Here is a 14,678-nt window from a genome sequence, read left to right on the forward strand (position 1 = left end):
GGCAGGCAGATCACCTGAGGTCAGGAGTTTGAGAGCAGCCTGGCCAACATGGCGAAACCCCATCTCTACTAAAAATATAAAAATTAGCCAGGTGTGGTGGCAGGCACCTGTAATCTCAGCTACTTGGGAGGCGGAGGCAGGAGAATCACTTGAACCTGGAGGGGGTGGCGGAGGTTTCAGCGAGCTGAGATTGTGCCACTGCACTCCCGTCTGGGTGACAGAGCAAACTCCATTTCAAAAAAAAAAAAAAAAAAAAGAGTGGCAAGGAGAAGGGAAGGCTTGGAAGGGGCCAGATCATGGAGTTCTGTGCTGTGGAACTGAAGTTTTATCCTGCAGGCCATTGGTTCTTGAGCTTGAGCCTGCGCAAATCATCCAGAGGGCTTATTAAAAGAGAACGCTGGGCCCAACCAGAGTTTCTCATTCAGAAGCTCTAAGGTGAGGCCCCCACTGAAAAATGTACATCTGATAAGTTGCCAGGTGATATTGGTGCTGCTGGTATGAGAAGGAACTTCGAGAACCACTGCATCTAGGAAATGGGGATCCAAAGCAGGGGAATAAGCACCTGGTCACTTTAGGAGGATTCTTTAGAATACAGACATAGAGAAGGGATTGGAGAGAGACCTGACTGGAGGCAGGGAAACAGACAGAAAGCTGCTGAAATAATCCAAGCCAGACAGATTTAGAAGGGAGAATGAAAGATCTGGAGACTGAAGAGTTGAATATGGAAGGCAAAGGCAATGGTGGAATCAGGATGCTTCCCGGGTTTTTGGCCATGAGTTTTAAGAATCAGGGGCTATCCCTAGAACCCAGTGCTGTGCCCACTACACAGTAAATGCTCACTGGATGCTTGCTGACAAGCTGCTCCTTTAAAGGGAGGGCAGAGGTTGAGTCTGCTGGATTTAGAATCAGAAGGTCACTGCCAGGTGAGAGTGGCTTTGGAAGCCAGGATGGAGAGGCTGAGAAACAGACAGCAAACAGGGAGACACTGGGACAGGCGATGACTTTTCCCAGAAACTTGAAAGAGAAAAGAAGAGAGGTGAACATAAGCTAAAGAGGGGGCTTTTATTTTTAAGGTGAAAGAGATCCAAATACATTCATAGATGTGAGAGGAGGACCCGGCAAAGAGGTGAGAAAGGAGACAAAGGAATGAAGACAGTCCTGAGAAGGTGAAGGGAGATGGCATCCAGGACAGGAGAGAACTGACCATGAATGGCAGAGGCACAGGAGGGATGGTAGAGGAGGAAGCAGGGATGAATGGGGATGCAGGTAAGTTTGTAGATGGGAAGCAGGAAGCTGAGAGTTCTTGGCTGGTGACAACCTTTATTTTCCCTGTGCAGCTGGACATGCAATTTCTTTGGAATAGGATGGAGGTACAGTGGAATTGAAGATGATGAGGGTAGAGATCTGAGATGATCAAGGACCCCGGACAGGACACAGGAATGGGAAGCAGCACTGAGATGCTACTAAGGTGACACCATGTGTTACCACCTTGGCTGTAGCTTCTCTCCCATGGGTGACATTCGGTCCCTGGTACTGGACTGGCTGGATGTGAAGGAAAGCACTGGGAAAGGGAGCTGTCGAGTGAGTGAGACTGTGCTTGAAGAACGGGACTGCACATGATGTTGGTGATTGCTTTGGATTTGCTGAATCAATGAATAAATGGGAGGTGTTATAGTGCAATGGTTAAAGTGAGACACCTTCGGTCCAAAATGTGGCTCTACTGCTTACTACTACTCATAGTACCTGCCTTGTAGGGTTGTGGAGATGGCTGGCTGAGATGATGCATATAAACCACATCGTCCAGGGCCTGGCATGGAGAAGAGTTAACAGTAGTTCTTACCATCCTCACAGACCATGGCAGATAGGAGCTGACTGATGGAGGATTCTAACCAGGAAGGGAGGTGGTCAGATTTATTTCTTAGGAAGATCCCTGAGGCAGTGAGATCTGAGTTTTAATTAGGCTCTACCACTTAACTAGTTGTGTGACCTTACACAAGTAACATATCCTCTCTGTACCCTAGTTTCTTAATCTCTAGGATGGGGATAATAACAGTACCTAGCTATAGGGTCATTATGAGAACTGAATGAATTCAAGGAAAGCTGATAAACTGAAGAACTTAATAAGTGACAGCTATAATGATAATGATAGTGATGACAGAAGGAAGAGGAGAACAAAAGGAAGGAAAAGCAGCAAGGAGAGGAACAGGAGGAGGAAGAGTGGCGGGAAGAGGAGCAGGAGGAGGAGGGGGAAGAGTGGCAGGAAGAGGAGCAGGAGGAGGGGGAGGGGGAGGAAGAGTGGCAGGAAGGGGAACAGGAGGAGGGGGAGGAAGAGTGGCAGGAAGGGGAACAGGAGGAGGGGAGGAAGAGTGGTGGGAAGGGGAACAGGAGGAGGGGAGGAAGAGTGGTGGGAAGGGGGGCAGAAGGAGGGGTAGAAACAGTGGCGGGAAAAGAAGCAGGAGGAGAGGGAGAAACGGTGGCAGGAATAGGAGCAGAAGGAGGGGGAGGAAAAGTGACAGGAAGGGGAACAAGAAGACGGAGAGGAAGAGTGGCAGGAAGGGGAACAGGAGGAGGAGAGGAAGAGTGGCAGGAAGGGGAACAGGAGGAGGGGAGGAAGAGTGGTGGGAAGGGGAACAGGAGGAGGGGGAGGAACAGTGGTGGGAAGAGGAGCAGGAAGAGGGGGAGGAAAAGTGGCAGGAAGAGGAGCAGGAGGGGGAGGGGGAGGAAGAGTGGTGGGAAAAGGAACAGAAGGAGGAGGGGGAAGAGTGGTGGGAAGAGGAGCAGAAGGAGGAGGAGTAAGAGTGGTGGGAAGGGGAACAGGAGGAGGGGGAGGAAAAGTGACAGGAAGAGGAGCAGAAGGAGGCAGGGGAGGAAGAGTGGCAGGAAGAGGAACAGGAGGAGGAGGGGGAGGAAGAGTGGCAGGAAGAGGAACAGGAGGAGGGGGAGGAAGAGTGGCAGGAAGAGAAACAGGAGGAGGGGGAGGAGAAGAGTGGTGGGAAGAGGAGCAGGAGGAGGAGGAGGAAGAGTGGCAGGAAGAGGAGCAGGAGGAGGGGAAAGAGTGGCAGGAAGAGGAACAGGAGGAGGGGGAGGAAGAGTGGCGGGAAGAGGAGCAGGAGGAGGGGGAGAAGAGTGGCAGGAAGAGGAGGAAGAGTGGTGGGAAGAGGAGCAGGAAGGGGAGGAAGAGTGGCAGAAAGAGGAGCAGGAGGAGGGGGAGGGAGAGTGGCAGGAAGAGGAGCAGGAGGAAGGGGAGGGAGAGTGGCAGGAATAGGAGCAGGAGGAAGGGAAGGAAGAGTGGCAGGAATAGGAGCAGGAGGAGGGGAAAGAGTGGCAGGAAGAGGAACAGGAAGAGAGGGAGGAAGAGCGGCAGGAAGAGGAGCAGGAGGAGAGGGAGGAAGAGTGGCAGGAAGAGGAGCAGGAGGAGGGGGAGGAAGAGTGGCGGGAAGAGGAGCAGGAGGAGAGGGAGGGAGAGTGGTGGGAAGAGGAGCAGCAGGCGGGGGAGGAAGAGTGGCGGGAAGAGGAGCAGCAGGTCGGGGAGGAAGAGTGGCGGGAAGAGGAGCAGGAGGAGGGGGAGCAGGAAGGGGAGGAAGAGTGGCGGGAAGAGGAGCAGGAGGAGGGGGAGGAAGAGTGGCGGGAAGAGGAGCAGGAGGAGGAGGAGGAAGAGTGACAGGAATAGGAGCAGGAGGAGGGGAAAGAGTGGCAGGAAGAGGAACAGGAGGAGGGGGAGGAAGAGTGGCAGGAAGAGGAGCAGGAGGAGGGGAGAGTGGTGGGAAGAGGAGCAGGAGGGGGAGGGCGAGGAAGAGTGACAGGGAGGGGGAGGAAGAGTGACGGGAAGGGGAGCAGGAGGAGGAGAATGACATGGTAATAATTATGAGGCAGTGACCAAGAGCTTACAGAAGACAGTGAGGAAGAGGAGCTGAGGGAGTCCCCATTCTTGAGCATTTTTATCTGAGGGTAGAGGAGCAATGGTTAAGATATGGCAACAGGCAGTGACGTGAAATCTCCTGGCCCTCCCAGGGATAAGAGGCATGGGAGAAAGAGCTGCAGCCACTGGTGATGGCCGCAAAGGAAATGGTGGAGAATCCTCGAAGAGCTGGTCTCAGAGGCTTGGTGAGAAGCCTGGGCTGGGTGGTGAATGCTGGCTCGGGAGCAGGAGGCCTGCACTGAGTCTCCCAGGACAGAGTCCACGCTAAGGCTCTGCATCCCTCTCAGGCTTGAACAGGGAACAGGTGAAGGTGCAGGTGGACATCATTCAATCCCCATTTGGGCCTGGTCCAATAAGAGGCCTTACATTTGGGGATGTGGTGGCCCCATCTGCCCTATGGTCCAGCCCTGCTGCCTTTCACCAGGAGGCTCCTTGTCTCTCCCTCCTCTAGGCCTGGCCTCTGACCCCTGCTTCTGGGTCACCTCCTAGGTCAAGTCCTACAGCCTGGCAGAAAAATGCTTTGCTCCCTTGGATAATTGGGCTTTTCTAACAGCAAAATCACCACCAGTGATAAAAAAATAAAATAAAATAACATTACTATTTGCTATAGACTGAGAACATAGTAAGTTCTCTATGCTAGATGCTTCTAGATTTCATCTTATCTAATTTTAAAAATAACCCTGAAAGATGCACAGCACTACTCATCCACTGTATCAATGACACTAAATCTAAGGAGGTTAGGTGATGTGCCTAAGGTAGCCCACTAATAAGTGAGAGTCTAAACTTAAACCCAAATCTGTGTAACTCCAAGGCCTAAGCCATTTTCCCCTCTTAAGCCATGTTGTCACTCTAAAATCAGGGACTCAGTCTCCCTGTGCTTGAATGTGGGGCCTTGGCTGGCCTCTTAGATCCTGCCCTCCTCCCTCTCCTCCCAGGGACTGAAGTACAGCTGGAGGGTAAGTGCTGTGTCAAGGCTGTCCAGGGACCCACTCCCAGCCCTGTCCTCTCTCTTCCCCCTGCAGGGCTGGGACCACCCCACACCCACCCAGCCTAGGCCCCAGGGCCCCACTGAATTGATGACCAGTCAGAGGTGCTCAGCAGCGAGGCTGGCTTTCTGGTTTTAGGAGTGGGGAGGAGGAGGAGGAAGAGGAGGCAGCAAACGGGGTTGGAAGGCAGTTCCCAGGGGCTTCTGTGGCCTGCTGAGGCGCAGTGGGGGAGGCTGGCAGAGGCAAGAGGGCAGGGCCTGAGGGATGGGGATGGGAGGCTCTGCCTCTCACATGTCCTGTCCTCTCCAGACCCCAGGGCTCCGTCCTCTGGACAGTGGATGGGGTGTCTCCAGCCTTCATCCAATACCAGGAAGAGGATGCACAGGCCACAGCATTGGAGGCATTAGGCAGCACACTCTGACACACCACCCTCATGCTTGATCCACACAGCACACCTCCAGTTTCCTGAAGGGAGCGTGGTCTCTTGGGTCTACACATGCTGTTCCCTTTGCTTGTAATTCCTTTCGCCCACTCACTCCTAACTCTTCCTTCAGGGTCCAGCTCAGGAGTGACTCCTCCAAGAGGCCTTCTATTGTCCCCCACCTGCCCCAGAGCTGCATTAGGCCTTCCTCATCATAGCAGCCTCCACACTGTACTGTAACTCTAGCTCTGGGACTCTCTCTCCCACTAGACTGTGAGCTACTTTGGTTGGGAATAGTGCTTAATTCCTCTTTGTATTCCCAGGGGCCAGTGTAGAGCCTGCAAAGAGAATACCTCATGGACAGCTGATAAGTGAGTGAGTGTGTTGGGGAAGACTGCAGAGGCACCTCTGAGAAGACCTGCACTGGAGCTGGATGCTGCACCCCCATGTCCCTGGCTCCACCCTTCCTCCAAGCCTCAGCTTCCGTGCTGTGCTTGCCCATCCGCTGGTGCTCTTCTGAGCTGCCCTGAGCACACAGCCTGCTGGGAACTCCTACACCTGCTTGCTGGCTTGGCCACGGCTCCTGGGATCTGGGAGACAAAGGGCCTTTTTGTAACCTGTTTGGAGATATCAGTGCTACTATCCAGTGAGTCAGGGACCCAAATGGCCACAAATGATGAAGAGGAGAGTTCTCAGATGGAAGAAGGTAAGGCCAGCTCTGGCACAGGCTGTTCTCTGGGTTGTTTGGCTGTCCTTTCCTACGTCTTCCCCCCCTGCCCCTTCCCATATCCTATGAGGACTCCTGGGTACTAGAAAGTTACAGGCTTTAAAAGACTCCTCATGTAGTAAGTGGCAGGAAGCAGCTGTGACTGAGGCCTAATTCCTGTTCCAGCCCTGCCCTGCCAGGCCTTGGCTCCAGAACACAGAGCTGCCTCCTGCCAGAATTCTGCAGGTGAGGCTCCAGACAGGTGCAGAGAGCTCTCCAGCAGCCCAGAGGCTGTATGACTGGAAACATCCCTACAGGAGCAGGACAAGCTGGTGACTAGGGCACCAGACAGGAGGGGACCTGGAGAAGCAGCCTCTCACATTTTCCTGGGTCTCAGATGCCAGGGAAGTGAGGCAGAGCATGGGTGAGGTCCTGGGAAGGCATTAGCCTTGGGCTTGGGGTGGAGAAGGACACTAAACAAGAGGTCCCTTGGGCAGCCAAAGGGCCTGGGCAGGTCCACTCTGAGAGATGGGAGAGGTGAGGCCACGGGCAACCCCGGCATTCCTCTGGCAGCTCACTCTAAAGGTCCAAATTATCTTTCACTTTGGAGCCAAGGAAGGCCCACAGTAATTCAGAGGACTCCTCCCTGTCTCCTGTCTTCCCTTCCCACTCACCCCCACCCACCCTGGGTAGGAGTTCTCACCAATACAAGGCTAGTCCTAGAGCCCTGGGTGTGGCCAGGACAGACACAGATGTCATCAAGAGTGAGCCTGTGCCTGTGCCTCCTCCTGCAATGCTGGTACCTTGAATCTGCCTGCTGCCAAGGCCAGGCCAGGCGGAGAGCTCCTCAGCTTCCTGGGAAAAGCAAGGCCCTGCTGTCTGCTTCCTGAGTAGCCTGAGTATAGTGAGTTCTCCGACTCTAGCTGGCTTCCTTCCTTTTCTTCTTTCTTTCCTTACTCCCTTGGATGAATTTTAAGAACCTTGAATTAACTGACATTGGTGTTCTTGGAAGGAACATGTGATAACACCCATGACAGGCTCTGACCCACCCCTTTGACCTGGCCTTATTTGAACTGCCTGGCTTTTCCCAGTCTGTCCAGTAGGAAGTAGGAACTGGTGTTCGAGCCAATTCCAGATCATTTATGGTGACTGAGCACTGAAGGGTAAAAACCAATGGGATCAAGCTCTGCCCCTTAGGAGCTCTTGCCCCGAGGGAGGCTGTGACAGGTGCCCATGGGCAGAGGAAACGATGTGAAAGGAGGATGGCAGAAGGCCAGAGTGAGACAGCAGCCTTTGGGCTCGCTGGGGTTCACAAGGACAGACTCTATTTCCTACCATTCTCCCTTAAAAGTGTCTATCTGTGACCCTAATTCTACTGCCCTCAAGGCAAAGAGAGGGACTCTGAAAACACTAGTGTCTCAGTCCCCAGGGTTCTGAAAACAGTAGGGTACTCCTGGAACCGCTGTTATTTACCTGGTCTGTGTGGGCAGTGGGCCTGCTTGAAGCTGGGCCTGGCTAAGGCCAAATCATCACTCTGCTGCCTGGCCCTTTCCTCCCCTTTGGGGAGGTGGACTGGACACTGTGGAGCCCAGGTGTCTCATCCAGTCTGGTTCTGAAATGGATTCCCCTTCCCCACTGTCCCACCTACCTGAATTTCTGGACCTGACTTCTGTCTTCTCTCTTGCTTGCTACCTACTTGACACTGCCTGTACTTGGCCTTGCTTGGGAAAGAGCTGTGGAGTTAAACCAAATTGCACTGAGACCCTAAAGGCAAAGGAAGCTGTTCCCACTCCCAACTCTTCTCTAAACCTCCAGAAAGAACAATTAGCTTCTCACTGTAGGCAGAGGGCCGTCTGTCATCATCCTCCTCTAGCAAGAGGCTTGGGTATTAGAAGATGAATGGCCTGAGCTCTGCAGTACCCCACCCCTGGGGCTGCTGGTGACAGCTGGTTGTGGGGGAGTGGGCCTGGACAAGTTCACGGATGTCCCTGTAGGCCCAGAGCTGGCAAGTAGAGGTCTCGGGAGGGAACTCAGTGGTGGTCTCCTAAAGAGCAGTTGACCTTACTCTGCCACATAAGCTCCCTAAAGAAATGGGCCCAGACCCTCACCTGCTTAGAACAGTCAGTAGAACCTGATCATTCCCAATGATCAGACTCAGTGGCAGGTTGGGAATTCAACTATAAGTCAGTGGTAAAACTACAAAGTGGAAACAGGCCAGGACTTCTAAGTTTGGGAGCTGGCACTCTCAAGTTGAGGGGTCTGCTGTCCCTGCAGAACCCAGGCTGAGAAAGAGGGCAGGGACCCCTAAGACCAGAGCCAGAGAGACCTTACAGAGGAGAAGAGGGTGCAAGGGAGGCAGCTACAAGGTCAGGGCAGGAAAGTAGAAAGATTGGGAGTGATACGAAGGCTGGCCCGAGAGACAGAGCTTCCCTTGGCCAGGAGATCTAAGGCCAGGGAAGGGCCCCTGGGGCTGCTGGGGTCTGGCTACAGAAGGCTGAGAAAGGATCTGCACCTGGGCACCTGGAAGCAGGTAGCAGCTTTCAGGCATATTGGCTCCTGGAGTTTGGCCAGTAACCCGGGCAATCTCCTGACCTCTTTGCCCCCTGGTTGCCACTGGGTGATTTCAGCTTTGGGTCATTAATGTTTCCTTTGAAGGTTCTTACTCGTTCTTTGCTGCATTCAAGGGGCGGGACTGCTTAGGAATTGCGGAAGCCCAGGGCAAGAGGGGAAGGAGCTGGTGCCAGGAGAGCTTACCACTCTCTCCTTGTAGACGATGTATTTCAACCACTTAAAGTCCTGCCACTTGAAGCCGGCGAGGACAAAGAGAGAATCGCGCTCGTACTGCTCAGGCCGCTGCATGGCGCCCTCGGGGTAGGTGATGCGCAGTGTCGTTTTGCTGCCCACGTCCTTCTCAAAGCCTTTCACTGGTGCTGAATTCAGTCTACAGAGAGCAGGCCCACTCAGAACCTGGGCCTGTGTTTGGGAAGGCACCATGACCCCAGACTATCCCAGGCACGGAGAATAGGGAGTCCAGGTCACCTGGACCTATTCTCCCCAGGTGCCCCCACTAGTTGTCTGTTCCAAAGCCCTCCAACCCAGAGTTCTTGAGGCTTCCGTTGACCTCCAGCCCAACTAGCCAGACAGACAGTTCTCAATGGGCTCAGGACTAAGGGTTGGGGCCACGACACTCACCCGAGGTGCCATTTTGGGGAGCTCACCTCACCACAATGTCATAGTTGTCAATTCGTGACCCCAGAGACTTGTTGGCAAGAACGCCTCCATTGCCCACGATGATGCAGCGGCGGCAGCGGAGGCTGAGGGGAGAGAGGCGGAGACCTCTGTACAGAAAGCTGCCCACCAGGTCTCTTTCCCTGCTCCTTTGGCCCTTGACCCCACGCCCTTGTCCAGGACCAGGCTGGGATAGAGGAAGAAGACCAATGGGCTTCTGGCAGCATTTCTGAGAGAAGGCCTGAACCATACAATGGGTAGCTGGGCCCTGAGACTCTCCAGCATCTCTATCTAGGCCCTGACACTTCCCCAGGAAAACAGGGCCATGGAAAGGCTTGGGTGCCAGGCGTGGGTGGTGAGGAGGGAGCTTTGGTAAGATGACATTCTAGGGTAAAGGTTCCCCAAGGGGTAGTGGTGTTTAGGCAGGCTTCAGGGGAGAGGGAAAAGTGGGCCGAGCTTGGGGCTATACCAGGAAAGCAAGAAAAGGGGAACGGGACAGGAGGCTCTAGGACTCAAGGCTCCCAGCAGCCACTAGAGAGCTTACCCATCTTGCTTCTCCCATCCCTGACCCTGGGGCTTCCTGCTCTAGGGTCTGTTGGTTTGGGAGCTGTCACTGCCTTCTGGACTTAAGCCTTGCCCCCTTCACCTGCCCCCGCCACCCAGGCCCTCAGTCCCATTGCTGGGCTAGTCTCAGCCCCAGTGTCTTCAGTTCTTACCCTCAAACCTCTGGTATCTGAGGACTGGGATGTCCTGCCAAGTGCTGACAGCCCGTGGGGGTGCAAGTCAGGTGGAGTGGTTCCACTTACCTGCTCCACCCACCCTGTGTGTGTACTGTATGTGCATGTGTGGATGTGCTGGAGAAACTGCCCATGTCCAGGGAAGGCCAGCTGGGCCTCAACAATTCTGCACACCACCAGGCAGCGGCGGGTAGGAGGCTGCGCAGTGTGTGGCTCACCTGTCCAAGGCAGGGGTCAGGCGGTACTCTTTGGTGACTGACAAGATGGCTTTGATCAGATTGTCTGCAGACAGAGGAGAGAGGTTTCTGTTACAGGGTCACTTACCTTTCTATAAAATGTTTACTGATAATCCTACTGGAAGACACAAGTTCCTAGGGGCTAGAGTGAAAGTGGAAGTGGAGAGAGCTCTGGACACAAGGATGTATTGGGCCACTGCCCTGACTTTCTTCCTGAGAAAGGAGGTGATGGAAGGACACAGACAGGCATATCACTGCCGGGAGCCCGTCCCTAACACTGGCACGCAGTTTCTCTCCCAGGCTTCTGGGAGGCTCATCTGGTTTTCTGAGGCTCTGTAGTCAGGCCCCAGGACATGCATTCCCAGGCCAGGGCCTTCCCTGGAAGCTGGCGCACGCAGTCTCCCAGGAATGGGAGTGCCTGCTCAGAGCTAGAGACCATCTTGTACTTATCTCTGTGCTCCCACCCAGCAGATACCAGGAAACAAATGAGGAGACACCCAGCAACTGAAGAGCTCACCACGTGCCTCATTATCTGACATCACCTTTCCCTCACTTCCTCCCTCTCACATTGCCAATCCTGAATCCTGCTCTTTGCCAGGCTGTCTTTACCTCCTCACCTCTTTACTCCCTGAGCCTGGCTCTGCCCACCTGCACTCCACTCAGCAAAGACCCCCATGACTTCTGTGCTCTCAGACCTGTGCCCACTATTTAGACCTCATCTCCTTGGCCTCTCTCTGGCTTTGGCAATAAGGACTGCTCTTCCAAACTCTGGTATCATGAGAGCACTATAATATGATGTATAGTTAATAGCAAGGGTATTGGCTTTGGAGTCAAATACTGGCTGTGCTCTCTGACCTTATATAAATCATTTCCTTTCTTTGAGCTTTAGTTTCCTCATCTCTAAAATGAAACTAATTCCCATTTTGTGGAGTTGTTAGGAAGATATAAAATAATGTACATAAAGACCTAAAAATAAAGTAAACTGGTATCACCACAATGGAGAGCATCTTAATAACATCAAATAACCACGAAGATGTGCATACACTAAGATCCTACAACTATGCTCCTAGGCGTGGAGCGTTGAAAAAGTCACACACTTGCTCCAGGAGACATACAAGACTGTTCGCTGATGAACTGTTTGTAATAGCAAAATGGTGGAGGCAAGCTGAATGTCCACCAAAAAAAAAAAAACCAGATTAAATGTGGTGTATGAAATCCTATACAGCCATTAAAAAAAAAATCAATGACCTACAGCTGTATGTACCAATATAGATAAATCTCAAAAACACATTCAAAAAAATATGAAGAATATACATACACATATACACAAATACATGTACATATAATGACACCATTTGTAAAGTCTAAAGACATGTAAGAGCGGTACTATATTTTTAATAAATATATAAATATGTAGTGAAAATACATAAACAAGCCCGGGTGTGGTGGCTCACACCTGTAATCCCAGCACTTTGGGAGGCCAAGGAGGGAGGATTGCTTGAGCTCAGGAGTTTGAGACCAGCTTGGGCAACATGGTTAAACCCTGTTTCTACAAAAAAATACAAAAATTAGTCAGGAGTGCTAGTGTGTGCTTGTAGTCCCAGCTACTTGGGGAGCTGAGGTGAGAGGATTGCTTGAGCGCTGGAGTTGAGGTTGCAGTGAGTCATGTGTGTGCCACTGCACTGCAGCCTGGGTGACAAAGCAAGACCGTGTCTCCAACATATACAAACAAGGCATAAGAATGCCAACACTGAAGCCAGGATAATGCAGAATAATGGCTTCCTGGGGAAGGAAGAGAATGGAGTGGGAAGGGACCCACAGAAGCTTTAATTGTGTCTCATGTTTTATTTCTTCAGCTGGGTAGAAGGTACATCAATGCTTATTATTCCTAGTATTTTTTGTATGCTTGAAATATTTCATGTAAAGAAAAGATGTCTCCAAAATTAAAAATAACAAACTTATACTTTTTTAAAGGAGGCAGAGGTAGCCGAGAGGTCATGTTAAGGACTGAGAAGTATCCCTTGGATTTCTCCGGGACACTGAGCAGTTTCACTGGAATGGTGGGGTGGGATGGGCAGGGATGCAGATATTCTTCAGGAATAAATGGTGAGAAAGAGGAGGCAGCAGGTGCAGTTAATCCTTCCAGAAGTTGAGTGAGAATGGGGTAGGGAAACAAACCTTTAAGCAATGTTCTACACTAAGTGCCTTCAGATATACCTTACGGTGGGCTTTAGGAAAGGCAACAGATTCCCTCCTTTTCCCACTTCCAATTTCACCTTTAAGGAAGAGCATATTGCTACTAAAATTAGCCAAGGTCAAGGATATGGATTGGGCTTTGTTTTCTAGGAGGAAAATCTCAGCAGAAAGAGCACACATTAGCAGATGCTCTCTGCTTGCTGGCTGATGGGCTCCATATCAAACTTCCCTGGCCTTTGTAGCTATCCCATCTGAGTCTCGAGTGCAGATTCAAGAGAGAAGAGTGGCCTTCTTGGCTGCCTGCACCCAGGGAAAAGGGGTTCTTCATATGGTTTAACCCAACCATTAGATTTGTCCTTGGAGGTCTGAGGTCAAAGCGCCAGTTCAACAGTGTTTTTCCTTGCCACTGGCTTCTTTTCAGGGAGAGATAGTCTGGCTGAGTAGAGGGTTCAGGTATTCTTGAGTCTCCTGGCCAAATGATATCACCCCTTTAGCAGTTATTTTATGTAATTCTGACAACAACTTTACACAGTAGTATTATTCTCTCCATTTAACTGCTGACGGAACTAAAGGACAGACAGGCAACTTGTCCAGGGTCACAGCTAGTAAAGAGGCAGTATGGGGATCTGATCCCTCTGTGCCTGACCCATAAGTCCAGATTATTTTCCACCATGCCATGAAATAGCACAGAACTTGACAAAGAAGCAGAATTGTTCAACTACTAGGGATGGGAAAGTCTTAAGTTAGCATGGAGCTGTGTGGGTGAGGTCCCCAAGGCAATGGAAGGGGAGTTTGTGAGAGTGTAGGGGAAAGGTTAGCCTTGGACAGGATAAGGAAGGGTTGGAAGGGAGACGAGGTTCAGGTGAAAAATACCAGGATGGGCTGATAGAGGGACGTGGGGCACTCCTGGGGGACAGTCTCTGTTTTCTCTGGGAATGTCCCTACTATACCTAGTACTCTAGTGTTCCTGTCTACAGCACACCTTTTCTGTGTTCTCACAGCTCCTTGTACTGCCCTCACCAGAACTCTGCACTCTTGAGTATCTGAATCTCTGCTATACTGGAGCTTTTTGAGGAGAGGAAACAATCTGTCTACTTCACTGTTGTATACTTAACCCCTGGCAAAGTGGTGGGTTCTGTGTAAATATTCCATTAAAGAAGAAGCCGGGCACGGTGGCTCATGCCTGTAACCCCAGCACTTTAGGCAGATCACTTGAGTCCAGGAGTTTGAGATCAACCTGGGCAACATGGTAAAACCCTGTCTCTACTAAAAATATAAAGAAAAAATAAGCCAGGCATGGTGGTGCGTGCCTATGGTCCCAGCTACTCAGGAGGCTGAGGTAGGAGGATCTTAAAGGTGGAGATTGTGTGAGCCGAGATCATGCCACTGCACTTTAGCCTGGGTGACAGAGCAAGGATCTATCTCAAAAAAAAAAAAAAAAAAAAAAGGAAGGGAAAAAGGTAGAGAAGATTTGTTGAGAGTAGAGGAAGGGTGGATTCTCAGCATGGGGACTTCCGAGGATGTAGCCTTGTCTGAAGGATAGGGAGACAGTCGGGGGGATGAGATGTTAATGTAGGTCAGGGTTCCCAACATACCTTGACCTTTGATCCCAAAAGGCGGCACGAACTCCCGGATTCTAGCCCACTTGCGAAAGGAGTCATCCAGGAACATGGGTGCTGGCTTGGAGAACCTGGAATATAACAGGACTGCTGAGGATCACAAAAACGCAACAGTCTGGATTACTGGTGGCACTTCCGTACGTCGGTCTTGGCTAAGGATCTGCTGGAAGCCCCCTCTGCATTCCGGCATACCCCCCTCCACCCAGCCTGTTCACTGGGTAGCTGTCGAGGGGTTTGACAGATCTTGTTCAGTGGAGCCTGAGTCTGAGGGAGTAGGCCTGGTCAGTCTTTATTTGGCCAGCTGTAGGAGTGGAGAGACAAGATTTGTTCAGCAAGGATCAATTTCTCAGAGCTGGAAGCTCTCTGGAAGGTTGTGCAGGCATTCATCAAATAGTCACTGCTGCCCACACTGTTCCTGCAATCTGGGAACACAGAGATGAGATATTGTCCAGTTGAGCAGAAATATATCCGAAAATACAGCCAGTACATGGAAACAGATTTTGGAGAGAATTCTGGGAAGTGGACCACCCACAGTGAGGAAGAAGGAGAATTCATGGTGAGAGGGCAAAGCAGGTTAAAAGCTACAGGAGACAGAAGTTTGGTAGGAAAGAGAAAGAAAAAGCAGAGTCC

The 14,678-nt window shown here is 51.6% G+C and overlaps 1 protein-coding gene across 27 annotated transcripts in view; it reads right to left on the reverse strand.

Moving 5' to 3' along the window:
* ST3GAL3 (ST3 beta-galactoside alpha-2,3-sialyltransferase 3) overlaps positions 1 to 14,678 on the reverse strand; it is a 224,899-nt gene that overhangs the window by 21,868 nt on the left and 188,353 nt on the right. For 20 of the 27 annotated variants that reach the window (XR_010158433.1, XR_010158474.1, XR_001717264.4 and 17 more), the window contains 4 exon segments: positions 14,025 to 14,119; positions 10,216 to 10,279; positions 9,251 to 9,346; positions 8,787 to 8,973 (listed from right to left, as the gene is read on the reverse strand). Coding sequence is in view for 20 of the 27 variants with exons in the window: in XM_016952333.4 (XP_016807822.2) it covers positions 8,787 to 8,973; positions 9,251 to 9,346; positions 10,216 to 10,279; positions 14,025 to 14,119 (442 nt within the window). In the remaining 7 variants the exon portion in view is untranslated. 27 annotated transcript variants of the gene reach the window in all.

This window comes from Pan troglodytes, chromosome 1 (genome assembly GCF_028858775.2).
Source record: "Pan troglodytes isolate AG18354 chromosome 1, NHGRI_mPanTro3-v2.0_pri, whole genome shotgun sequence".
NCBI lineage: Eukaryota > Metazoa > Chordata > Mammalia > Primates > Hominidae > Pan > Pan troglodytes.